The sequence below is a fragment of the Pipistrellus hanaki genome (assembly GCF_964339955.1).
Source record: "Pipistrellus hanaki genome assembly, chromosome: 4".
NCBI lineage: Eukaryota > Metazoa > Chordata > Mammalia > Chiroptera > Vespertilionidae > Pipistrellus > Pipistrellus hanaki.
Window position 1 is genome coordinate 70,142,046 of NC_140506.1, and position 25,110 is coordinate 70,167,155.

General features: G+C 42.6%; 1 protein-coding gene across 4 annotated transcripts; it reads left to right on the top strand.

Annotated features, from left to right (window-relative positions):
* Positions 1 to 287: 287 nt before the first annotated feature.
* ZKSCAN5 (zinc finger with KRAB and SCAN domains 5) lies at positions 288 to 24,180 on the top strand. 4 transcript variants are annotated; one of them, XM_084881404.1, is made up of 7 exons: positions 288 to 798; positions 1,021 to 1,541; positions 8,149 to 8,284; positions 15,635 to 15,717; positions 15,996 to 16,131; positions 17,501 to 18,106; positions 21,577 to 24,180. In XM_084881404.1, the coding sequence occupies exons 2-7, from the start codon at positions 1,128 to 1,130 to the stop codon at positions 22,686 to 22,688; spliced, it is 2,487 nt and encodes an 828-aa protein (XP_084737530.1). In that variant the 5' UTR covers positions 288 to 798; positions 1,021 to 1,127; the 3' UTR covers positions 22,689 to 24,180. The 4 variants fall into 4 exon arrangements, with proteins under 4 accessions (XP_084737530.1, XP_084737532.1, XP_084737531.1 ...); XM_084881406.1 differs by having other exon boundaries at positions 15,999 to 16,131; XM_084881405.1 differs by having other exon boundaries at positions 319 to 798; positions 1,024 to 1,541.
* Positions 24,181 to 25,110: the final 930 nt, after the last annotated feature.

A 25,110-nucleotide genomic window follows, 5' to 3' on the forward strand; every position in this document is an offset into this window, starting at 1 on the left:
AACTCTCTATTCCTCTCTCTTCCTCTCTGTAAAAAAAAATCAATAAAATATATTTTTTTAAAAAGAAGTCAAATTATGGAGTCATTTATAAAAAATATATATATATATTTAAAAAAAATAAATAAATGGCCTTGGGGTTGGGTGGGGAAAGAGTGTGGCTCTGTTTTCTTCTCGCCTCCTGAGGTTCCGTGGGCGTGACCTGCTGCCGGGCCCCCGCCCCATTCCCCCACCGATTGGCCCGCAGCCCCTGTGGGTGGGGCGTGGGGCGGGCCCTTCCCGCCCGCTGCGCGCGAGGACCTCCGGGTTTCCTAGAGAGGACTCGGAAGTGCTCTCGGGGGCTGGTTTTGTGGCTCCAGCCCGTTGGACAGGGAAAGCTTGGACTTGCTTACTTCCGGCGAGGAAGTGTGGAGAAGTGTCGCCTTTGGTTTTCTCACCGTCTGTGGAAAGAAACCCATCTCTCCAGCCTGGATTGCAGGAGCTCGGTCGTCCAGGAGAGCTCCCCGAGGCTGGAGTCTGGAGGAGAGGGAATGGGCGTTGCATCCAGACGGGGGCCCATCCTAACCTTGACCGGGCCGGTCTCCCGGGTGTACGGGGTCAGGGTCGATTCCGAGAAATTCAGGTCCAAATCTGCCCTTATTACCCTGCTTCCCTTCGGGACCCATGAAGCCTCCCGTTGGTCTGCCAGGCCCTTCTGGCTTGGAAGACAAGACCAGTTTTGATCATTGCAATGTTTTTGACCCCTGTTCTGACTTAAGTTTGACTTAAAGATAGAAGGAGCGACTGCGTCTGGACTAGTTAGTAAGTCTTGTCCTATTAATATTCTTCGCCAGTTACATTGTGTGGGTTGGGCCTGATGTCAGATTTTTTTTTTTATGGCTTTACATTTTTTTGAATGTTGGAAAGATGTTAATATTTCATGGGTGGAGTTACAGCTGACTTGTTCATATTTTAAATGAATTACTCTGTTGAATGGTCGTCTTTGTGTCACCTCTTTACTAATAATAATTTCCAATATATCAGTAGGTTGCACAATAATGAACGTGCCCTCCAGAAGACCCTAAAGAGCAGAGAACGTATTTGATCAGTGTAAAACAGCCGAAGTGGAGAGACATCCTTCCGGGTTTGGAATGATAATGACAGAATCTGGGGAAGTCGTAGACTTGGACCCCCCAGCTGAGACTTCACAAGAGCAAGAAGACCTTCTGATAGTGAAGGTGGAAGAAGAAGACTGCACCTGGATGCGGGAGTACAGTCCGCCCGTGTTTGAGACGTTTTACCAGCGCTTCAAGCACTTCCAGTACCATGAGGCATCAGGCCCGCGGGAGGCCCTCAGCCAGCTCCGGGTGCTCTGCTGTGAGTGGCTGCGGCCCGAGCTGCACACCAAGGAGCAGATCCTGGAGTTGCTGGTGCTGGAGCAGTTCCTGACCATCCTTCCTGAAGAGTTCCAGCCCTGGGTGAGAGACCATCACCCGGACAATGGAGAAGAGGCTGTGGCTGTGGTAGAAAATTTACAGAGGGAACTAGAGGAACGCAGACAGCAGGTGAGTGGAAGAGGAGACGTTAGAGCAATGAGGAAGGACAGGAAGAGAGTTGAGCTGCTGAGCAGGGGTGAGATCCTTAGCACTGTTGGTGCTTCATTTATATTCTTTTGTTCTCCTGGGATTAGGTACACTGTGGAGATTTCCTGCCACTCCAGCAAAGAGGAGCAGTATCCAGTGTGCTAACCTGGAGAAGACAATCTGCGATTTAATTTAGTTTTTAAATTACTATATTTATTTTTTGAGTGACATGATACAAAATTCAAAAGGCACTTAGGTAGTAATAAAAGTAAGTTTCCCTCCCACCCCTAGTTCCTCAGATGCCTAATTCTCCTCACCAGAGGCAACCGTTTACATGAGACATGCATATCCGTACGGAGATATACTGTATTCTGTACATATGAACATATATGTATATGACATATTTAAAACACAGGTGTTTTAAAATCACTGTGTATTTCTGCCTCTTGCTTTTTTCTTATAGCTTGGTTTGTTTCATGTCAGTGCAAAGGAGTGACCTCACTCTGAAACTGTGCTATATTCCATTGTATGGGTATACCATAAATTGAACTATTGAGGGCCATTTAAGTTGTTCCTTTAGATTGTTTCTGAATTTTTACTACAAACAACTTTGCTGCATGAATATCTTTACATACACCATTAATTACGGAATGAATGCTAAGTCCATTTGTTGGCGCAGAAGTCATATGCGTTTGTAATTTTGACAGCTATTGATAGATTGCCCTACATAGAGGTTATTCCCAACAGCAATGTATGAGAGAATTTTTTTTTCTTGAGTCTGATAACACAATATTATCTTACCCAACTTTTGATTATTGTCAATATGAAAGAATGGGTTAGTTTGACCATAATACATATTTTAAAGGGCTATGCATATGTTCTTTTATTGCAAATTATCTGTTTATATTATTTACCTATTAGGAAAAGTAAGGACTGTGTCTGTAATTGAATTGTAATTGTTATTTTTCCACATTGTTGCTTGTCTTTGCTTATGGAGATTTTTGCTTTGCAGGGTGTTTTAATTTTTATGCAATCAGCTTACACTTTTTACATTGTTTTTAGGGTTTTGTGCCATACTTAGAAAGGGCTTCTCAACTACAATATTATGAGAAATTTTTCTCATAGTTTTGTCTTTTTTTAAAAAAATATATTTTATTGATTTTTTTACAGAGAGGAAGGGAGAGAGATAGAGAGCTAGAAACATCAATGAGAGAGAAACATCGACCAGCTGCCTCTTGCACACCCCCACCGGGGATGTGCCCGCAACCAACGTACATGCCCCTGACCGGAATCGAACCTGGGACCTTTCAGTCCACAGACCAACGCTCTACCACTGAGCCAAACCGGTTTCGGCTCATAGTTTTGTCTTAAATTTTTTTTACACTTTTACATTTTTTATACTTTACACTGGAATTCATTTTGGTTTAGGGTGTTTGATATGGTTAAAACTTTATTTTTTCACAGATATTTACCATGTTGCCCTAGCAACTTATAATCCACCTTTTCTCTTATTAGAATGCCTCTATATTTACAGACCAAATTTCTGCATGTATTTGGGTCCTTTTGTGATCTTTTTATTCTATTTTATTGATGTCACTATGTGTTCATGTGTTAGTATTTTAATTATTTGAGCTCTATGAAATGCTTTGGTATATGATAGAGCTACCCTTCCTTCTTCCAAACTATCCATGTATATAAAAGCTCAAGTGATCAAATCACCAAACAACCGTTGACTGGTTGCTATGACGCGCACTGGCCACCAGGGGACAAATGCTCAACGCACAGGATTGGGCTCCCTCCTGTCTGGATTGGGCCTGTGGGGACTGGGCCGAAACTGGCTATCCAACATTCCCTGAGGGGGTCCCGGATTAAGAGAGGGTGCAGGCCAGACCAAGGGACACCACCAGTGCACGAATCTGTGCAATGGGCCTCTAGTGTTTTAATATTTTCTCATTTTCCTTATGATATTTATTTAGTTTTTAGTACCCCCAAAATCCTGTTGGTATTGCATGAAATAATATATTAATCTAGGGAGAATCAATATCTTTTTCTTTTTTTAAAATATATTTTATTGATTTTGTACAGAGAGGAAGGGAGAGATAGAGAGTTAGAAACATCGATGAGAGAGAGTCATCGATCAGCTGCCTCTTGCACACCCCCTACTGGGGATGTGCCCGCAACCAAGGTACATGCCCTTGACTGGAATCGAACCCAGGACCCTTCAGTCCCCAAGCCGACGCTCTATCCATTGAGCCAAACCGGTCCCGGCGAATATCTTTATGTTGTTAACATCTTGTACTTTCTTACTCACTTATAATCTGAACTTCTACCTTTCTCTTGTTGCTAGACTCACACTCTCTTAAACTTTCTCTTTTTATAGCAAAGAAACAAAGGATTATAGGTCTACAAGAGGTTGAAACCAGTTAGAGAATTTCCCTCGTTTTCCATAGCCATTGCACTTCATTGTAAAGTACCAGCTCCTTTTTCTTTACCTCTGGGTAAGGGGTACTTCAACATTCCAGAATATCCTCAGGCTCTTCAGCTGGCTCAACTCACCCACGAGGCAAGTGGGCAGCAGAGAGAGTTACTATTGACCTGAAGCCAGACCCTGTAGCTCTCCTGAATGATTGTTGTACAGATGGGAATGTTTGAACCTTTCTATTGCTTCTTTCAGGGCATACAGGTTCATGTTGACATCTAGTTAATACTTTTTTTTTTTTTTTTTTTTTAGTTAATACTTTTTAAAACCTAATTTGGGTCCAGCTGGTGTTGCTCAGTGGTTTATCCCTGGTCAGGGCACATGCCAAGGTTGTGGGCATGACCCCCAGTGTGGGGCATGCAGGAGGCAGCCAATCTGACTCTCTCTCATCATTGATGTTTGGCTGACTGGATAGAGCATCAGCCTGCGGACTGAAGGGTCCCGGGTTTGTGCCTTGGTTGCAGGCACATCACCAGTAGGGGGTGTGCAAGAGGCAGCTGATCGATGACTCTCTCTCATCGATGTTTCTAACTCTCTATCTCTCTCCCTTCCTCTTTGTAAAAAATCAATAAAATATATATTTTTTTAAAAGTAATTTAGGACATAAATGGACAAACTATTTTCTATCTTTTTAGTAATATTCAAAAGCATAATTTAAAACAAAAAGCATTTTTTAATACAGGATTGACAGCATATATTACACATTTGCCTCTTTCGGTGTGATATGCAGCCCATTTTTGGAAGGGATACAGAGAAAAATAATTTCTTAGTGGTAGTTGCGATTTGAGGCCCAGATAGGGTTTTTCCCACGGCCTCCATAGGGTATCTTAGGAAGGCCAATGAGGGTCAAGTTTGTTTGCCTTTCTCTGTCTGTCTCCTGTATCCTAACATTTTTCCTCAACTTTATCTCCAGGCAGTTCTTGTCTCTGCAAACCTTTCCCCAGGCTTTACCTTTCTCCTTTCTCAGTCTCTCTGTAGAGTTTCCTGACATCAAGGGCTGTTTTGGTTCTTTGTTGCCCACAGTGCCCTTTGGCATACTTGGCATCATCTTAACTCTGTTCTAAGTGGGTCAGCGAGGACACAAACTTTCACACAGAATATTTGCTACAACTGTTTTGCAACTGCCTCTTAATGTAACTCTTGTGCCACATTTTGCCAGTAGTAAGAGGGTTAAAATGAAAAGTGTTTTGAAACCATAAGGGATGGGGAAAAAGGATGATGATTCTATCTCAGTGCAGGATCTATTACCTGCTAGGTTGCTGCTGAGCTAGTATCTTCCAGAATAGACAGATTCTGGAGAATGGCTGTGGTGGAGTAATTGTAGGTACCCTAAGGTTGAGCAAGAGCCAAGAACAGAAAGATTGAGGCCTGTTGCACACTGGACATGAACCAGCTTCAGTCTTGGTGTTGGTCTTCTGGAGAACCACGTGTGACTTCCTGAGTCCTATAATTGACCTTTCCAAACTCCTTTCTAACCTCTCTCCCTCTTTACTAAACTTGACCCTCATTGGCCTTCCTAAGATACCCTCTTTCTGCCTGACAGCCTTTGCTTATATTGTTCTCTCTGCCTGCAACACTTCTTACCTTTCTCCTGGCTGGCTTCTTTCATCCTTTAGGTGTTTACTTAAGTGACACTTCCTCAGAAGAGCCTTTGAGGCTACCCAATCTAAAGTATATCTCATGCCCAGCTGGTGTGGCTCACTGGTCAAGCCCTGAACCAAGAGGTCACCGGTTTGATTCCCTGTCAGGGCACATGCCCTGGTTGTGGGCTTAATCCCCAGTAGGGATCCTGCAGGAGGCAGCCGATTCATCAATGTTTCTATCTCTTCTCCCTCTCCTTTCCTCTCTCAAATCAATAAAAACATATCTTAAAAAATGAAGTAGAGAAGGAGAATCCAAGATGGCTGCTCGGGTAGGCAACTAGCCGCAGCCGCACACAACAATTTTAATAAAATACAACTAAAATATAAAATGGACATTACCCAGAACTACAGGAAAGTCGACTGACTGGAAATCCTACAACAAGAAGCAAGGAGAAAACCAGAAGGAAGCACGGAGGAGCTGTAAAAGCCTAAGGTACGGAGACACGCGGCGCACGCGAAGAGGACGGAGCCGGAGAGGAGGGAGGCCGAGTGCCTGGCGGGCGTTCCCTAGCGGGAAGGAGAGAAAACTCCGACTGTGCTGGGCCCTCACTGCTCTGAACCCCCGTTCTAGGCCAGACCCCGGGGACTCAGGCTCAGCCATAGGGAGCTGGGCTGTAGGTCGGAACCCCGGGGTAGCGGAGAAAGGAGGTCCCGGAGGAGCGCACACTGCCCCCAGAGAAGGGACGGCCGGCTGTGCCGCGGGATTGCCCTGACGGGAAGGAGACTGGGGCTCCAGACTGCTGTGAACGCCACCTCCAACTCCACTTCCAACTGAACTGAACCCCAATACCGGGCTCATTGTGGGAGAGCATAGACTGTTTGGCAGCAGGCGAAAATCGAGGGCACCTTTCTCTCAGAGGCGCCGGCAGCAAGCACTGAAGGACCCACATAGGGCGGGGCTGACGGAAGCCAAAGCTGCAGGCTCCACCCTGAAACCCCGTCCCATCTGTAACTGCGAAATGCGACAACAAAATACATCACAAACGAAAGAAATGGAGGACAAAAAGCGTCTGGATATAGAGTTCAAATCTACGCTTATAAGGTTTTTCAAGAATTTCCTAGAAAAGATGGATAAGGCCTATGAGGATATGAAAAGAGATCAACTAGAATTAATAAGGAGTCAACAAGAAATGATAAGGGATCAACAAGAAATAAAGAATACATTGTCTGAAATAAAAAATATTCTACAGAGTCCTAAAAACAGAAGGGAAGATCGCAAGAATCAAGTCAAAGATTTGGAACATAAAGAGCCAGAAGACACTCCTCCACAGAAGCTAGAAGGCAAGAAAATCCAGAAAATTGAAGATAATGTAAGAAACCTCTGGGACAACTTCAAGCGAACCAACATCAGAATTATGGGGGTTCCAGAAGATGAGAGAGAGCAAGATATCGAAAACATACTGAAAGAAATAGTGACAGAAAACTTCCCCCACCTGGTGAAAGAATTTGACTTACAAGTCCAGGAAGCGCACAGAACTCCAAACAAAAGGAATCCAAAGAGGACCACACCGAGACACATCATTATTAAAATTCCAAGAGCAAAAGATAAAGAGAGAATATTAAAAGAAGCAAGAGCAAAGAAGGTAGTAACTTATAAAGGAGCACCTATACGATTGTCAGCTGACTTCTCAACAGAAACCATGCAGGCCAGAAGGGAATGGCAAGAAATATTCAAGGTGATGAATAGCAAGAACCTACAGCCAAAAATAAGCTACCCAGCAAAGCTATCATTCAGAATCGAAGGCCAGATAAAGAGCTTCACTAATAAAAAAAAGCTAAAGGAGTTCATCACCACCAAACCAGAATTATATGAATTGCTGAAGGGGGTTCTTTCAGAAGAGAAAGTAAACAAAGATAAAAATTATGAACAACAAATACGTAATTATCAACAAGTGAATCTAAAAACCAAGGAAATTAAAAAAAATCTGTTGAATAATATTAACTGTTGAATATAATAGAATCAGAGGTATGGAAGGGGACTGAACTGACGATTCTTGGGGAAAAGGGGAGAGGGGGGCGTGGGAAGAGACTGAACATAAACTGTGCACCTATGGACGAGGACAATGGGGAGAGGGGAAAGGGCAGAGGGTGGGGTGGGAACCTGGTGGAGGAGAGCAATGGTGGGGGGGGGCGGGAAGGAACATTTGTAATAATATGAAAAATAAAAACTTATTAAAAAAAAAAAAAAAAAAAAAAAATGAAGTAGATCTCATCTAATCTGTCTCATTGTACTTCCTTCTCCTTTCTAACATATAACAGAGTCTGTAATTATGTCCTAATATTTATTTATGTGTTGAAATGTTTAATGGAGGTCTTCTTTAACTAGATATAAACTTTGTATCATCAGTGCCTGACTCCTTATAGACCTAGCACATTATTTAGTATAGGAACAAATACAAAAATAACGTGAATTTACTGGATTCTTTAATAGCCTTCTCATAAATGTACTGATTGGTGTGGTTGTTAGATTGTGGCATGTCCGGAAGTCCTTTCTCAGAAGGCGGTGTCATCAGGAGCCATGCAGGAGTCCTTCTGTCACCAGCTTCTGTCTCTGGACCCCCAGCCTGAACAAGAGCCACAGAAGCCTCATCTGGAGGAAAATGGTGAGGATCTATGATTTGGTGGAATAGATGTGGCCAGAGAGTGGGCACCCTGGCCATGTGGGTAAACTGTATGTATAAGAGAGAGACTTCAGGCTAGGGAGCTTCTGTAATCAGTAAGATTTGGAGGTTGGCAGGGTATGGGGATCTGGAATTGAGTCTCTGGTATTAAGAGAAGTCAGGTGGACTAGCTGGTTGAGCATTGACTTACGAACCAGGAGGTCATGGTTTGATTCCCGGTCGGGGCACATGCCAGGTCATGGGCTTGATCCCTAATATGGGGCCTACAGGAGACAGCCGATTCATGATTCTCTTTCATCATTTATGTTTCTATCTCTTCCTCTGCCTTCCTCTCAGAAATCAATAAAAATATATTTTAAAAAAAGACAGGTCAGCTTACAGGATGGCTAGGAACTATAGCACAGTTCTATTCAAAAGCTGTAATTCAGATTATGAGAACTTCATAGGTACTGTTAAAAGATTTACAACTTCATAGATTTTATTTTAATGCTTAAGTAAAAAAAAAAAAAAAGAAGTTTCCAGTTCCTAATTGCTTTCTTTTTCTTTTCTTTTTTTTATTAAATTATTATCTGTGTACATATTTTACCATTGCTCCCCCTCCCATACATACCCACTCTGCTTTCATTTTTTTTTTTAATTCTTTATTGAATTTTGCTTTCATTCTTATTTCAAGCAGTGCTTCACCATGACCTTTAGAGCATTTGTTTTCTCTTTCTTTTCTTCCCTCTTATTTTATTAACCTGAATTATATATACAGAGAAGAAAAGTGAACAGCTTATCTTTTTTTAAAAAAATATATTTTATTGATTTTGTGCAGAGAGAAAGGGAGAGAGATAGAGAGTTAGAAACATCGATGGGAGAGAGTCATCGATCAGCCGCCTCCTGCACACCCCCCACTGGGGACATGCCCACAACCAAGGCACATACCCTTGACCGGAACCGAACCCGGGACCTTTCAGTCCCCAAGCCGACGCTCTATCCACTGAGCCAAACCAATTTCGGCTGAACAGCTTATCTTATTTATGATGATATATGTCCACAAGTCTGTAATCTCTAACCAGAAACTCTTGCTATCAGATATATTTTAGAATTCAGAATTTTTCAGATTTAGTAAGATAATGTGATTTATATACCATATATTACACTACCAACAGGATTTGACATGGCACCCCATACTCACACACATTCATATTTCAGCATTGAAATGTATGTATATATACAGCAGTGGATTAAATAAAATCTTTGATTAGCTTCATATATGTTCTAGTTAGGTTTTGTTGTCAAATTAGTTCAGTGTTTAACTTCATGAAAAAAAAAAAAGATCTTTGGTATGTAGAGCTTTGGGATTTCAGAATTATGGTTTAGAAATTGTGAACTTGTATTTCCTGTTTGGCCCCAGGCCTTTTTCTAGGTTCCCCTTAGCAGTCAAGGCCTTTCACGTGATATGTCCTGTGTCTCTAATCTTTTCCAACTTTCCTTTCACTGTGGTAATAATAATAAAAGCACAGCAGCAGCAGCTATTATGTCTATGGTGTTTACTATGTGTCAGGACCTGTTCTAAGCTTTACTTGTAGGAATTCATTTAACCTTCAATGTACCAGGAAAAATAATCTTCAGCCGGGACCAGTTTGGCTCAGTGGATAGAGCGTCGGCCTGGGGACTGAAGGGTCCTGGGTTCGATTCCGGTCAAGGGCATGTACCTTGGTTGCGGGCGCATCCCCAGTGGGGGGTGTGCAGGAGGCAGCTGATCGATGATTCTCTCTCATCGATGTTTCTAACTCTCTATCCCTCTCTCTTCCTCTCTGTGAAAATTCAATAAAATATATTTAAAAAAGGAGAATCCAAGATGGCTGCTCGGGTAGGCAACTAGCCGCAGCCGCACACAACAATTTTAATAAAATACAACTAAAATATAAAATGGACATTACCCAGAACTACAGGAAAGTCGACTGACTGGAAATCCTACAACAAGAAGCAAGGAGAAAACCAGAAGGAAGCGCGGAGGAGCTGTAAAAGCCTAAGGTACGGAGACACGCGGCGCACGGAGAGGACGGAGCCGGAGAGGAGGGAGGCCGAGTGCCTGGCGGGCGTTCCCTAGCGGAAAGGAGATAAAACTCCGACTGTGCTGGGCCTCCGACTGCTCTGAACCCCAGTTCCCCAGACCCCGAGGAACCAGGCTCAGCCATAGGGAGCCGGGCTGTAAGTCGGAACCCTGGGGTAGCGGAGAAAGGAGGTCCCGGAGGCGCGCACACTGCCCCCAGAGAAGGGACGGTCGGCTGTGCCGCGGGATTGCCCTGACGGGAAGGAGACTGGGGCTCCAGACTGCTCTGAACGCCACCTCCAACTCCACTTCCAACTGAACTGAACCCCAATACCGGGCTCATTGTGGGAGAGCATAGACTGTTTGGCAGCAGGCGAAAATCGAGGGCACCTTTCTCTCAGAGGCGCCGGCAGCGAGCACTGAAGGACCCGCATAGGGCGGGGCTGACGGAAGCCAAAGCTGCAGGCTCCACCCTGAAACCCCGTCCCATCTGTAACGGCGAAATGCGACAACAAAATAGATCACAAACGAAAGAAATGGAGGACAAAAAGCGTCTGGATATAGAGTTCAAATCTACGCTTATAAGGTTTTTCAAGAATTTCCTAGAAAAGATGGATAAGGCCTATGAGGATATGAAAAGAGATCAACAAGAAATGATCAGGGATCAACAAGAAATAAAGAATACATTGTCTGAAATAAAAAATATTCTACAGAGTCCTAAAAACAGAAGGGAAGATCGCAAGAATCAAGTCAAAGATTTGGAACATAAAGAGCCAGAAGACACTCCTCCACAGAAGCTAGAAGGCAAGAGAATCCAGAAAATTGAAGATAATGTAAGAAACCTCTGGGACAACTTCAAGCGAACCAACATCAGAATCATGGGGGTCCCAGAAGATGAGAGAGAGCAAGATATCGAAAACATACTGAAAGAAATAGTGACAGAAAACTTCCCCCACCTGGTGAAAGAATTTGACTTACAAGTCCAGGAAGCGCACAGAACTCCAAACAAAAGGAATCCAAAGAGGACCACACCGAGACACATCATTATTAAAATTCCAAGAGCAAAAGATAAAGAGAGAATACTAAAAGAAGCAAGAGCAAAGAAGGTAGTAACTTATAAAGGAGCACCTATACGATTGTCAGCTGACTTCTCAACAGAAACCATGCAGGCCAGAAGGGAATGGCAAGAAATATTCAAGGTGATGAATAGCAAGAACCTACAGCCAAAAATAAGCTACCCAGCAAAGCTATCACTCAGAATCGAAGGCCAGATAAAGAGCTTCACTAATAAAAAAAAGCTAAAGGAGTTCATCACCACCAAACTAGAATTATATGAATTGCTGAAGGGGGTTCTTTCAGAAGAGAAAGTAAACAAAGATAAAAATTATGAACAACAAATACGTAATTATCAACAAGTGAATCTAAAAACCAAGGAAATTAAAAAAATCTGATGAACAATATTAACTGTTGAATATAATAGAATCAGAGGTATGGAAGGGGAGTGAACTGACGATTCTTGGGGGAAAAGGGGAGAGGGGGGAGTGGGAAGAGACTGAACATAAACTGTGCACCTATGGATGAGTACAATGGGGAGAGGGGAAAGGGCAGAGGGTGGGGTGGGAACCTGGTGGAGGAGAGCAATGGTGGTGGTGGGGGAAGGAACATTTGTAATAATATGAAAAATAAAAACTTATTAAATAAAAAAAAAAAAATAAATAAAAAAAAAAAAAATAAAAAAAAAAATATATTTAAAAAAAAAAAAGTTATAAAAAAAAAATAATAATCTTCACTTACCATCTGGGGCCAATGGGTCCTTTTGATTTTCTTTCTTTAAAAAAAAAATAAAAAAATAAATAAATATATATATATATATATATATATATATATATATATATATATATATATTTATTTTTTACAGAGAGGAAGGGAGAAGAATAGAGAGTTAGAAACATTGATGAGAGAGAAACATTGATCAGCTGCCTCCTACACACCCCCTACTGGGGATGTGCCCGCAACCAAGGTACATGGCCTTAACTGAAATTGAACCTGGGACCTTTCAGTCCGCAGGCCAACACTCTATCCACCGGTTTCGGCATCCTTTTCTTTTTTAAATTTAAGCATTTTATGCATAATAACAGAAGAATCAAAGGATAAAAACAATTTTTAAAAAAATACTTTTTTATTGGTTTCAGAGAGAAAGGGAGAGGGAGAGAAAGATAGAAACATCAATAATAAGAGAAAATCATCAATCTCTTGCTTGCCCTCACTGGGGATGGAGCCCAGAACCCAGACAAGTGTCCTGACCGGAAATCAAACTGTGACTTCCTGGTTCATAGGTCAGTGCTCAAGCACTGAGCCACACCGGCTGAGCGATGAGAAAAATTTTTAAAGAAGTTTTAATAAGAATTAAACTTCTTTGTATCAAGTGCATTTTTATAATTAAAACATTATAAAAAACTAAAAAGTACTGTCACAAAGTACTGTCTCTTTAGCAAAATCAAAAACTGTCTTTTTAGAAAATAGGTAGTCCAAAATCTTGTTGCAAAATATTTGCATGATGAAATCCTTCCCGTTGAATGACTCACTGGATAAGATGGGTCATATTTCTTTTATGAAATTAAAAAAGAATCTTGAATTTGAGAAAGGTCACTAGGATATTATCATTTGTAGACTCATTCTGAGATTTCCCTTGTATTTTCAGTTTTATCATTACCTCAAAATTTGTGCACTGGGGGTGGTCCCTCAGCCCAGTATGCCCCCTCTCACAGTCCGGGAGCCCTTAGAATTTCTGAATTCTCAACTATGCTCAAAGAAAGTTAAAAACAGGTGTCAACAGTCTTATATTTTCTGGAAGATGATGCAAAACTGTGCAATGTATTTAATACTTTGGGAAGAAGGAATAATGATGATGTTTTTTACTGTTACATAATCCTAAATATTTTTTTTATTCTCTCATTTCTTATTATTTTAGTCTTCTTTGCTCTCATTGGAAATAATTAATGAATAATGATTAGTAAGAATGAAATCATTCTTGGGATGATGAAATAGAAAAATGTTTCATGATACAGGAAAAATAAGATCAGTCAGATCCCAAAATGTTTTCTAAATTTATAAAAGTGTCCAGTGGATCCATATAGAAATTATAATATAGAATGAGTTTTATTCTATTTTTTAAAATATAAAATGCATTTTCTTTCTGTTCTTCAGAAGATCTCTAAAGGAATAAAAGTCATATAATTCCAGTCTTTAAAAATAGTTAAAACTGTTCAACATGGAAACCCAAAATCGTGTAATAGGCCTAGTTCTCAGTGGAATGAGTAGGTATTGCTGTTATCCTCATGTTAGAAATTAAGAAACTGCTGAAACCGGTTTGGCTCAGTGGATAGAGCATCGGCCTGTGGACTGAAAGGTCCCAGGTTCGATTCCGGTCAAGGCCATGTATGTTGGTTGCGGGCACATCCCCAGTAGGGGGTGTGCAAGAGGCAGCTGATCAATGATTTCCTCTCATCGACGTTTCTAACTCTCTATTCTCTCTTCCTCTCTCTGTAAAAAATCAAAAAAATATATCTAAAAAAAAAAAAAAAAAAGAATTTAAGAAACTAAGTCCTAAAAAGATAAATTTGTTCAAGGTCACAAAGCTACTAAGTGACAGAGCTCATATTTTAACCCTCTGATTCTACACTTTTACCCCATTCTGAGCTATCCTGCCTTTGCTGTGACCACCAGGCCCTCCCAAATACAGAATCCTGTCCTCCTTAAATCATGTCATCTTCCCTTTACTTGCAGAATCTTATCAGATCATGCTACTCTTTTCTTCTCTTCCTTGGTGTTGCTTCTCTTCTCTGTCCTGGTAGCCAGTTTCTTTATTCCAACAAAATTACTGTGTGAATTACTATTTTTTATACACTGGGGGAGGCTGCATTCCTTTGATAGCACTGAAGGCTGGTTTTCTGCCCCTGGGACTAATCTGAGCTTGAAAGAGGCAAAATCATTTACTTAAAAGTTAAAGAAGCAATGAGTTTCACAAGAACTTCAAATAGTAAGTGGAATTACTTAGAATGAAATTACTATAATAATTCTAATTATAATTGGAATTTAGTCTATATTCACAATTACTGTTCAAGTATAGACTGCATTTCATCCCCTTATTTCAAGTCTCCTCTTTTGACTATTTAACCACACTCCTGGTTTCAGACTCTGTTTTTGTCTTTCATCAATAATCATTATCTCCTTTTTGTGTCATTGCTCATTACTTTTTAGTCCTCAGACACCAGCAAACTACATATACATAGACATCCCCAGGACTGAGGGAAACCATAGCAAGGTCTAAACTGTCAGTTATTTGTTTAAATTGGGGCTCACATAGATTGAGATCTGGATGCACCATGAATCTTGACAAAAACAAGCAGAGGTGACAGCAGAGATTCAAATAGTCACCAGCATCTAGATATCAGACCCTGCAGGCATTACACATGTTATTCGCTCCACCTTCAACGCTCCCTTATCCTCACCTCGCTCCATCCCTATTTCCTGTGGAAAGGCTTTCCTGCAGCTTTCACCTTCCACTCTCTACTGGGCGTTCCTAGATGGTGAACTTCAGGTGTAGGGTTAGTAATTTACCCTATTCTGGAAAAAAAGTAAGGCTTCCATGTCTACAATCCCTATTACTGAAGTTTTAGAAGGCAAGGACTGTTTTATCTGCCTATTATACAGATAAAACACAGAGTAGGCTTACTACTATATACTAACTGGTTACTATAAACCAACCATGGTAGTTTCTTGGAGAGAGAGCATGTGGATTTGCTAATCATAAAGTGTAGTCCGAGGAGCAGCACCACCACCATCACTTGGAAGCTTGTTAGAAATGCACAACGTGGAGCCCACACCTGCTAAGCCAGAATCCGCTCTGTGCTTAGACCTCGGGTGGTCTGTCTGCTCATTAAAGCTTCAGAAGCCCTGGGCTCTAGGAAGTGCTTAAGATCTGAAGCTGCGAGTCTTTGGTTATCCTTTGAAATGATTAGGTTCAGTCTTGGCAGAGCAGAATGGCACGATTTGAAGAGAGCAGCAGGGATTAGCCTGACCAAAGCAGGGAGTCTAGTTTTTTGGGTGGAAGGGTGAATATAGGGTAGGCGTGGGAGAGGCCGGAATGTCGAGGGTCTTGAGAGCCAAGCAAAAGAATCTGGTTTTGACGTGGCAGGGCACCATTGTAGATTCTTGACCAAAAGTGGAATATGGTGGCAATCAGAGCTGGGCAAAGATATCACTAATGCCTCTTTCTCTCTCCCCCTCAGCCCTTCCTGCTCTCCAAGTTTCTTCCCTCCCCCTGAAGGACAGCCAGGAGCTGACAGCCTCACTTCTCTCAGCTGGGTCCCAGGTGAGCTGGTCCCTGTGCCTGCAGTAAGGACCCATGTCTGTTCTTGGGGACGGAGCTGCCTTAATCCTGAATCTTTATCAGGAGTTCTGTCTCTTTAGAGACCAGGCACACCTTGGGTTTATATAATACTTCAATCCTTTTTCCATTCTACCCAGTATTCCCCATCCTCTTTGAAGCATAGTCCCTCTTCCTATTTCTTTCCTTAACACTTGCAGTTCTTTGCCTCATCCAAATTGGAACATAGAGAATGGGAATTTAGTGGAAATCTCATGTTTCAGAAGGTGGTGAAAATGGAAGATGTGGCTGATGTGGCTGTTTCCTTTATCCTGGAGGAATGGGGACATTTGGACCAAGCCCAGAAGTCTCTCTGTAGGGGTGACAGGAAGGAGAATTATGAGAGTATTACCTCCATGGGTAAGACTTTCTTTGTCTGCATGGATGAGGAGATATTAATTTTGTTATCTTACAAAGAATATTTCTAGTACATCTTATAAAAGCATGTGTGTTTTAATTGCTATAATGTGCCACTTTTTTCCCCCCCCTGTGAGATAATAAATCAACTTTCTCCCCCCTTAGCTTATTTTCATTATTTCCTTCATAATAAGGGTATGACTGAAGTGCTTGGAAAATATTTGCAAATACTATCTGTTACCTCTTTAAAATGAAAGAGCTTAAAACTAACAGGTTTGGATTTTAACAGATTTGCAGTAATTATTGTAGTCTATTCCTTGACAGATTGACTAATTCTTAGCTGAATAATTATCATTTGTGAAAGCATCTCAGACTTTGCCAAATAAGTGTATTGTAGTAATTATTTTTACAATATTTCAGTGTCATTCATTCTTTTCTTTCTAGCTCATAAGTGGCTAGTTGTTCACCCTGTTACCATTTTCAAATCACTGGTACCTATTTTATGATGTTTTCCCTGTTAGCATCTACATTTTACATGTTTTTTTTAAATATTTTTTTAATTGATTTTTTACAGAGAGGAAGGGAGAGGGACAGAGAGTTAGAAACATCGATGAGAGAGAAACTTCGACCAGCTGCCTCCTGCACACCCCCTACTGGGAATGTGCCCGCAACCAAGGTACATGCCTTTGACCGAAATCGAACCTGGGACCCTTGAGTCCGCAGGCCGACGCTCTATCCACTGAGCCAAACCGTTTTTGGCTACATTTTACATGTTATATCCCTTTAAAAAAAAAAAAAAATCATATTTGTTTTACTTTCTGTTTACTTAAAAAAAAATTTTTAGTTGTTTTTCTTCTTTTTTATTGTTTCTTTGTCATACCCTTCTTGAATTTTGCATCCTAAATAAGATTTTGCTAGTATTTCTTTTCTTTCCTTGTTTTAAAATATATTTTATTGATTATTTACAGAGAGGAAGGGAGAGAGATAGAAAGCTAGAAACGTCGATGAGAGAGAAACATCGACCAGCTGCCTTTTGCACACCCCCCAACGGGGATGTGCCCGCAACCAAGGTACATGCCTTTGACCGAAATCGAACCTGGGACCCTTGAGTCCGCAGACCCGCTCTACCACTGAGCCAAACTGGCTTCGGCTTGAGTGGATTCTTTTAGAAGAGCCACTATATAACAAGCACACTGGTAGACTTTAGATGAAATACATAGATAATTCCAGATTCCTTTTGAAAAATGTTATACCAGTATACATGGTCATGTGCTCCTGTTGGGTTTATATAATTATTCTATATCCCTTAGTCATTTTATTTCTTCTACTATAGGAAGTAGTTAAATTTTCCATTTTTCTTTTATTATTTCAGATTGCAAGTCAAAGAATGACAATATGGAACTCATAGTAAAGCAGATTTCTGATGAAGCCAAATCGCACTGGGTGACATCAGGAAACACTGAAAGTGTTGCCCAAAATCAAGAATTTGGAGACGTTAATGACCTTCGCAGCATGGTAGAAGGGTGGCAGGTAAACCCCGGTGTGGGGAAGTCAAGGCAGAACCCTTCTCAGAAGAGAGATCTTGGTGCCATCACAGACGTTAACTGTAAACAAAACACAAATGCTGAGAGAGGTCACAAGTGTAACGACTGTGGTAAATTTTTCCTTCAAGCCTCAAACTTCATTCAACATCGGCGAATCCACACTGGAGAAAAGCCATTTAAGTGTGGAGAATGTGGGAAAAGCTATAATCAGCGGGTGCACCTTACTCAGCATCAGCGAGTCCACACTGGCGAGAAGCCCTATAAATGTCAGGTGTGCGGAAAAGCCTTTCGCGTGAGTTCCCACCTTGTCCAGCATCACAGTGTGCACAGCGGAGAGAAGCCCTACGGATGTACCCAATGTGGGAAAAACTTTGGTCGGCACTCTCATCTGATTGAGCACCTGAAGCGCCACTTCAGAGAGAAGTCCCAAAGATGTATGTGTGAAGAGTTGTATTGGAGAATAAATGGAGGCAAAATGTTTTTATTAGCTTAGAACAGATGAGTTGTGATAAGGGAACAGTAGGAAGGGGCAAAGATTACAGTCTAGTGTTTACTAGAGGCCTGATGCATGAAATTCATGCAGGAGGGTGGGGCTCTCAGCCTGGGCTGCACCCTCTCACGACCTGGGACCCCTCGCTCCTAGCCACCCACCTGCTTGCTCCTTACTGCTTGGCTCACTGCTCCTGAGGACTGTCGTGGAAGCAGGAGAGGCTCCCTCCACCACTGCCACTGCGTTCACCAGCTGTGAGCCTGGCTTCTGGCTGAGCAGCACTCCAGCTGTGGGAACGCACTGACCACCAGGGGGCAGCTTCTGTGTTGAGCATCTTCCCCCTGGTGGTCAGGGTGTGTCATGGCGACCAGTCGTTCTGGTTCCGCTGTAATGGTCGCTGGGCTTTTATTATATAGACTACCGGCCCAGTGCATGAATTCATGCACCTTGAAAGGAACTGTGGGCTGCAAGGCTGTGGTGGGCACAGGGGCGGGTCTCAGCCCATCCTCTGCGCTCCCTTCCGGCCCCTCCCGCTGTGGCCCCGGTCCCCTGTCTGCCAGCAGCCCCACTCCTGCCACCACCGCTCCCATGTACTGATGGTGCCAGTCCTGCTTGCACCTGCTGACAGTGCAGAGTGATTGGGGTGGGCGCCAGCAGCAGGTGTGAGCAGGGCCAGTGTCATCAGTGCTGCCCCGATCACCCCTCAGGGGCAGTGGGAGGTGGAGAAGCCCTCAGTGGCAATCAGGGCCAGCAGCCACCATTTGCACCTGCTGATAGTGCCGAGTGATCAGGACTGGAGCCAAGTGCTGGCAGAGGGTTCAAGCTGTGGCTCCAGCAGCGGGTATGAGCTCTGGGTGGGACTGCAGTACCTGGGAGCAAGGAGTTTTCAGTAACCACCAGAGGTTCACCCTGATGACAGCCACCGCACCTCCCCTTGGTCTGGCGCCCCTCCTCACCTGCTCCACCATCCCTCTGTGGCTGACATCCACCATGTTCTGCACTTTGCTGTCTGGTGCTGATGCTTGCCATGTTCCGAATGAGCCCTCTGGTGGTCAGCGCACATGATAGCAACGTTGTTCCGCCATTGGATCTGTTTGCATATTAGCCTTTTTTATATAGGATATTTTTATTGTCAAATCAGTAGGCAAAACCCTATGCCCTCTCCCCTGTCCCAACTTTCCTTTCTCCAGAGTTACTTGCTTTTATTATTTTCTTCCAGTAATTCCATATCTCTCTATAAAAGGCTAACTGACCGTATGACCGGTAGCTATGATGCACACTGACCACCAGGGAGCAGATGCTTAACACAGGAGTGCCAAGCTGCAGTGACTTAGCAGCAGTGGTTCTTCAGTGACGCACCACGGAACCAGACAGTAGGGAGCCTGATTCTGGGGTTTGTCACCTGAGAACCTCCCTCCTGCAATCTGGAACCCTTCGGGAGATGTCAGAGAGCCAGTTTCAGCCAGATCCCCACAGGCCACCTGCCAGAGGGATCCTGCTCACTCTGCAAACACCCTTCGAGCCATGGCGCTATCCCAGGTGTGGACGGCTAAGAGGGACCACGGGAGGTTGGCTCCACAGTGTGTCCGGCCTGTCTCACCCAGTCCCACCCCACCAGCTCATTAGTCCTATATAATAAAAGCATAATATGCAAATTATCCCCTCGGGCAGTCGTTTGACCAGGAGTTCAACCACTTGCTATGGCATGCACTGACCACCAGAGAGTGGCGCAGAACATGGCAGGCGTTGGTGACGCTGCGACCTCTTGCCAGCTTCCTAGGGGTGGGGGTGGCGGAGATGGAGGTGCAGTGAGAATGTAGGGTGTCTTCTGAGTTCGCTTTCACTCCCCCCGGGATACCAGGGCTCACACGTTGTGGAAGCCCCCCATGCTCAGGTGCTGGGCGCCCGCAAGGAGCCTGCTCTGCACCTGCATGGCTGCTTCTGGGTGAGCCAGGCCACAGCTGCTGGGACTGCAGAGGATGGTTGGGCTCCCCGTGGGTTTGTGCCAGGAGAGAGTGTGCTGTTTGCCTGGCTTCTGTGTGGTGCTGCTGGGCAGCCCAGAGACCCACTCTGCACCCCAGCCCATGGCATCCAGCTGTGCTCTCCACATCTCCACATGGGGACTCGGGTGCTGTGACTCACATAGACAAGGGTGCAAGGGGCCCAATGGCCCCAGTGCTTCCCAGGGCCCAGAGGTCAGCTGGGACCTGCCCTTCCACGCCAGATTGCCATGCTTCGATAGCCAGCCAGGCCTAGGGACTGCACCCATGCACGAATTTCGTGCACCTGGCTTCTAGTTTTAAATAATCCTGCTATTGCTTTATTCACCAATTTTAGACATTATCTATTTACTTTCTAGTCTAGTTAATGAGGAGTTGGACTCACTTGCTTCTTCCCATTTTCCAACTTTTTCCAATTTAGTTATTTTACTTTAAAATAATAGGAAGTTTAAAGGAAAAAAATTGGGGGGGGTGGGGAGAATCACACATAATCTCACCATCCTAACTAACAGAATTATTACTGTGTAGTGGATTTCCTTCTATCCTTTTTCATAAGCCTATTTTTACTTTTAAATTTATTTTTAAAATCAATTTCAGAGAGGAAGGGTAAGGAAGAGAAAGATAGAAATATCATTGATGAGAGAGAATCATTGATTGGCTGCCTCTTGCATGCTCCACACTGGGGATTGAGCCCGCAAACTGGTCATGTGTCCTGACTGGGAATCAAACCATGACCTCCTGGTTCATAGGTCAACAGTCAACCACTGAGCCACACCAGCTTGGCTTATAGCTTATTTTTATATAGTTATACTCATAGGACACAAATATTAGACATATACATTTTCTAGTGTTGCTTGACTGTCCTATTTGTTATTTTATTTATTTATTTATTTTTTTTACTATTTGTTATTTTTGATAATCTGCTATTGTGTGGAGACATCATAATTTATTCAACTATTCCCTGGTTGGACTTACAAAATTTCACTTTTGATAACTCTGTTTATGCCTTCTTCAGTATTTAGGACTGTTTTCTCATAATAGATGCCCAGAAGTGCTATTAGTGGCTGAAGGGCCAAAAACATTTTTATGGCTGTCAATGCAAATTACTAAATTGATTTTTATATTATTTATTTTTGATTTGAGAGAGAGAGAGAAAGAAACATCATTCAGTTCAAACTTGCAGCCTAGGGATGTGCCCTGACCAGAATCAAACCGTGACCCTTCAATTCATGGGATGAGGCTCCAACAAACTGAGCCACACTGGCCAGAGCTAAATTGCATCAAGTACATCTATGCATACCCTTTTTTACTTCTATTACATCATATATTCATTTGGTTATTTCCTTTTTCTGACAGCTTATTTTTCTTCTACAAAGGAACTGATGACATTTGCATTTCCTCTTTATTTTTTCAGGCAATGACAAAAGAAGTAAGAATACAAAATTGAATGTTAAGAAGAAAATTTTAGAATTTTCAGAAGCAGACATGGAACTATCCGGAAGAATCCAAAAAAATGTTTCTCAAGTTCAAGATTTTGGAGAAGGCAAGTTGGATAGAAAGCAGGGAATTCCCATGAAAGAGATAGTGGGACAACCCTCTTCAAAGAGGATAAATTTCAATGAAGTCACATATGTCCACAAAAAATCCTCCATAGAAGAGAGACCACATAAATGTAACGAATGTGGAAAAAGCTTTATTCAGAGTGCCCATCTTATCCAACATCAGCGAATACACACTGGAGAGAAACCATTTAGGTGTGATGAGTGTGGGAAAAGCTATAATCAACGTGTGCACCTAACTCAGCATCAAAGAGTCCACACTGGTGAAAAACCCTATACCTGTCACTTATGTGGGAAAGCATTTAGAGTAAGGTCCCATCTTGTTCAGCATCAGAGTGTGCACAGTGGGGAGAGGCCCTTTAAATGTAACGAGTGTGGGAAAGGTTTTGGGAGGCGTTCACACCTTGCCGGGCACCTAAGACTTCATTCTAGAAAGAAAACCCATCAGTGTCATGAATGTGGAGAAATCTTTTTCCAGTATGTTAGCCTCATTGAACATCAGGTGCTCCACATGGGTCAGAAAAAAGAAAAAAATGGCATTTATGAGGAAGCATATAGTTGGAACTTAACAGTGATGGAAGATAAGAAGATTGAGTTACAAGAGCAGCCTTATAAATGTGACATATGTAGCAAAGCCTTTAATTATAGTCCTGACCTTATTCAGCATTACAGAACTCATACTGCAGAGAAAACCTGTAAATCTGATCTATGTAGAGAAAATGGTGGCCAGTGTTCTCACATAAAACAACGTCAAAAAACCTATTCCAACGTGAAATCCTATCAATGTAATGAATGTGGCAGAGGCTTCACTCTAAAGTCACATTTTAATCAACATCAGAGAATCCATTCTGGTGAGAAACCCTTTCAATGTAAAGAATGTGGAGTGAGTTTCACTTGGAGTTGTAGCCTCTTCAAACATCTGAGAAGTCATGAGAGGACAGATTCCATAAATACCTTAAGTGTATAGATGTTTCTGTTGTAGCACCGCTCTTACTCAATTTAGACAGGCTTTCCTGAAGAGAAATCCTACTCATGATGAATGTAGTAGCAACTTCAGCTCAACCATAAAACCTCCAGATACGTAACTGAAATTATTCAGTTAGAATTTAGGAACACTGGAGAACAAGAAATAGATAATTTGTTTGCTCTCCCAAGGAGAAATGCTTTTATTAGCATCTTCATGCTTGAGAATGTAGACAAAAGAGAACCCATGGTGCCCGGATGGCATTGCTCAGTGGTTGAGTGTCAGTCTATGAACCAAGAAGTCATGGTTCAATTCCCAGTCAGGGCAGTAAAAAAAAAAAAAAAGAGAGAGAGAGAGAACCCATGGATTTTATGGGTGAAGGAAAACCTTCAAGTAGCACTTATTCTTCATTTGAATGTCAGAACATTGACACCGGGAAAGCCTCATGGATACAGCTTTGTTTGTAATTTCTGCCTTGACGGCTTATCTATTCAGGAAAGAGCACAGGTAAAGAAAGAGAACTCCAGCATGATACTCGTTTTGGTACCTCAGCAATGAACCTCCCCTAGAAATGATTGTCCTGGCCAGTGGAAGGCTCCAATCATTGTTCCCATCACAAGTATTAGACCCTTTGAAAAAAAATTGACTTAAAAGATTTATATTTTGGAAAAATTGGATTCAGAGGCTGAATGGTATGTGTTCCTTATTATCTTATTCAATCCACAACCTCTCCAGGAAACACACTCGACTGTTTTGGTTTTGTTTTGATTCTCTTACCGTCAGATTAGCTATTAGAAAGAGGAATTAAGTTTTTCAATTCAGTAGAAACTGTTGGCTAGTCACATCTTGAGGGAAGGGGAGTGGGACCTTAGGGGAATAAAGAACAGAGGCCAAATGGTGGACTTCTTTTTTTTCTTTTCTTTTCTATTATCCACAAGAATCAGGGTAGCTATGCCCATAGAACTGTGGTCCCACCCTGGCCAGTTTTGCTCAGTGGATGGAGCATGGGTCTGTGAACTGAAGGGTCCCAGGTTCGATTTTGATCAAAGGCACATGCCGAGGCTGTGGGCTCGGTCCCCAGTGTGGGGCAGGCAGAAAGCAGCCAATCGGTGATTCTCTCTCATTGATGTTTCTATCTCCCTCTCCCTTCCTCTCTGAAATCAATAAAAATATATTGATCAAGAAAAGAAAAAAGAATTGTCATCCAAGCAATATGTATACTAATTCCCAGTTGCTCTGGAGATAGATGTTCCCCACAGGATAATGACATGTAGAATGAGTCTCAATTTGCATTGCAGCTGGATTTGAAAGTAAACAGTAATTAGGAGCAGGAAGGTCATGGTCTGGGTAGGAGTTGTGGGCAAAAGAAGATGGCATGGAAAAACTGTTTAACTTGAGTCTGTTTGCTAGAGAAAGGAAAAGAGCTTTTGGGCACTGCTGAAGTCCTGCTTCTACTGACTGCCTAGCGTACAATAAAGTCCAAATTAAACTTGTTGATTGTGTTGTACACTGGTGTCCTGTCCAGATTCCTCTAGCCAAACTTCACACCTACCCACTAAACTGCCCAGAGTTTAGGTTGTTGATTGTGTTGTACACTGGTGTCCTGTCCAGATTCCTCTAGCCAAACTTCACACCTACCCACTAAACTGCCCAGAGTTTAGGCTGCCAAGTGCTCAAAGCTCTTCCCTTCTCCAAAGATTCTAGATTCTTGTCCTCAGATGGTGGGAGCTAGGAGTTAATCTGCCGTCCCCGCTCCAGCCAGTGCCTGACTGACATGGAGGTACAAAAGGTTGGTTCACTTGCCTAAAGCAGGGGAAAACTATAATGTAGTTTGTTTCCCAAGCCACTCTTTGTGGATCGGGCTAAGGCTAGGCCTTGAGACTGTGTCCATGCTTGATTCTTGCCCTCTTGGTCAGTTTCATTCCCTCTGGCAAAAATTTTTCCTGAAGAGCATCATGAGGTTCTGAATCCCTTAACCAATCATGAGGTTCTGAATCCCTGTTTTAGGCTCTGTTTTAGGGAAACTGATTTAAGACATTTGGTGCTGTGAGCTGTCCTAGGAGGTTGGCCACAGTGGAGGGTGTCCATGGGGCAATGAAGACTACCTCACTGATGGTGAGTGAAGTATTGGTAGTCCCTGGCATGTGGTGGTGGTTCAATTGTGAGACGTTAACTATGGTGAACTGGGATGGCATACAGGTGGAAAAGGATGTACTGACTTGGGTAAACTTTGGTGAAAAAATAATAAAAGAATTATGGAATTCTTGCTGAAAGTCACTAATTGCTTGGAAAGAGAAAATGACACACTTGGGACAAATAACCACTAACTTAATGCAAACTATGTCAAAAGTCCTTCTCAGGAGCAGTAAGGAGATTCTTGTCTCCTGCAAATAGTCACAAAGCTAAAGATCACATATGAGACTTG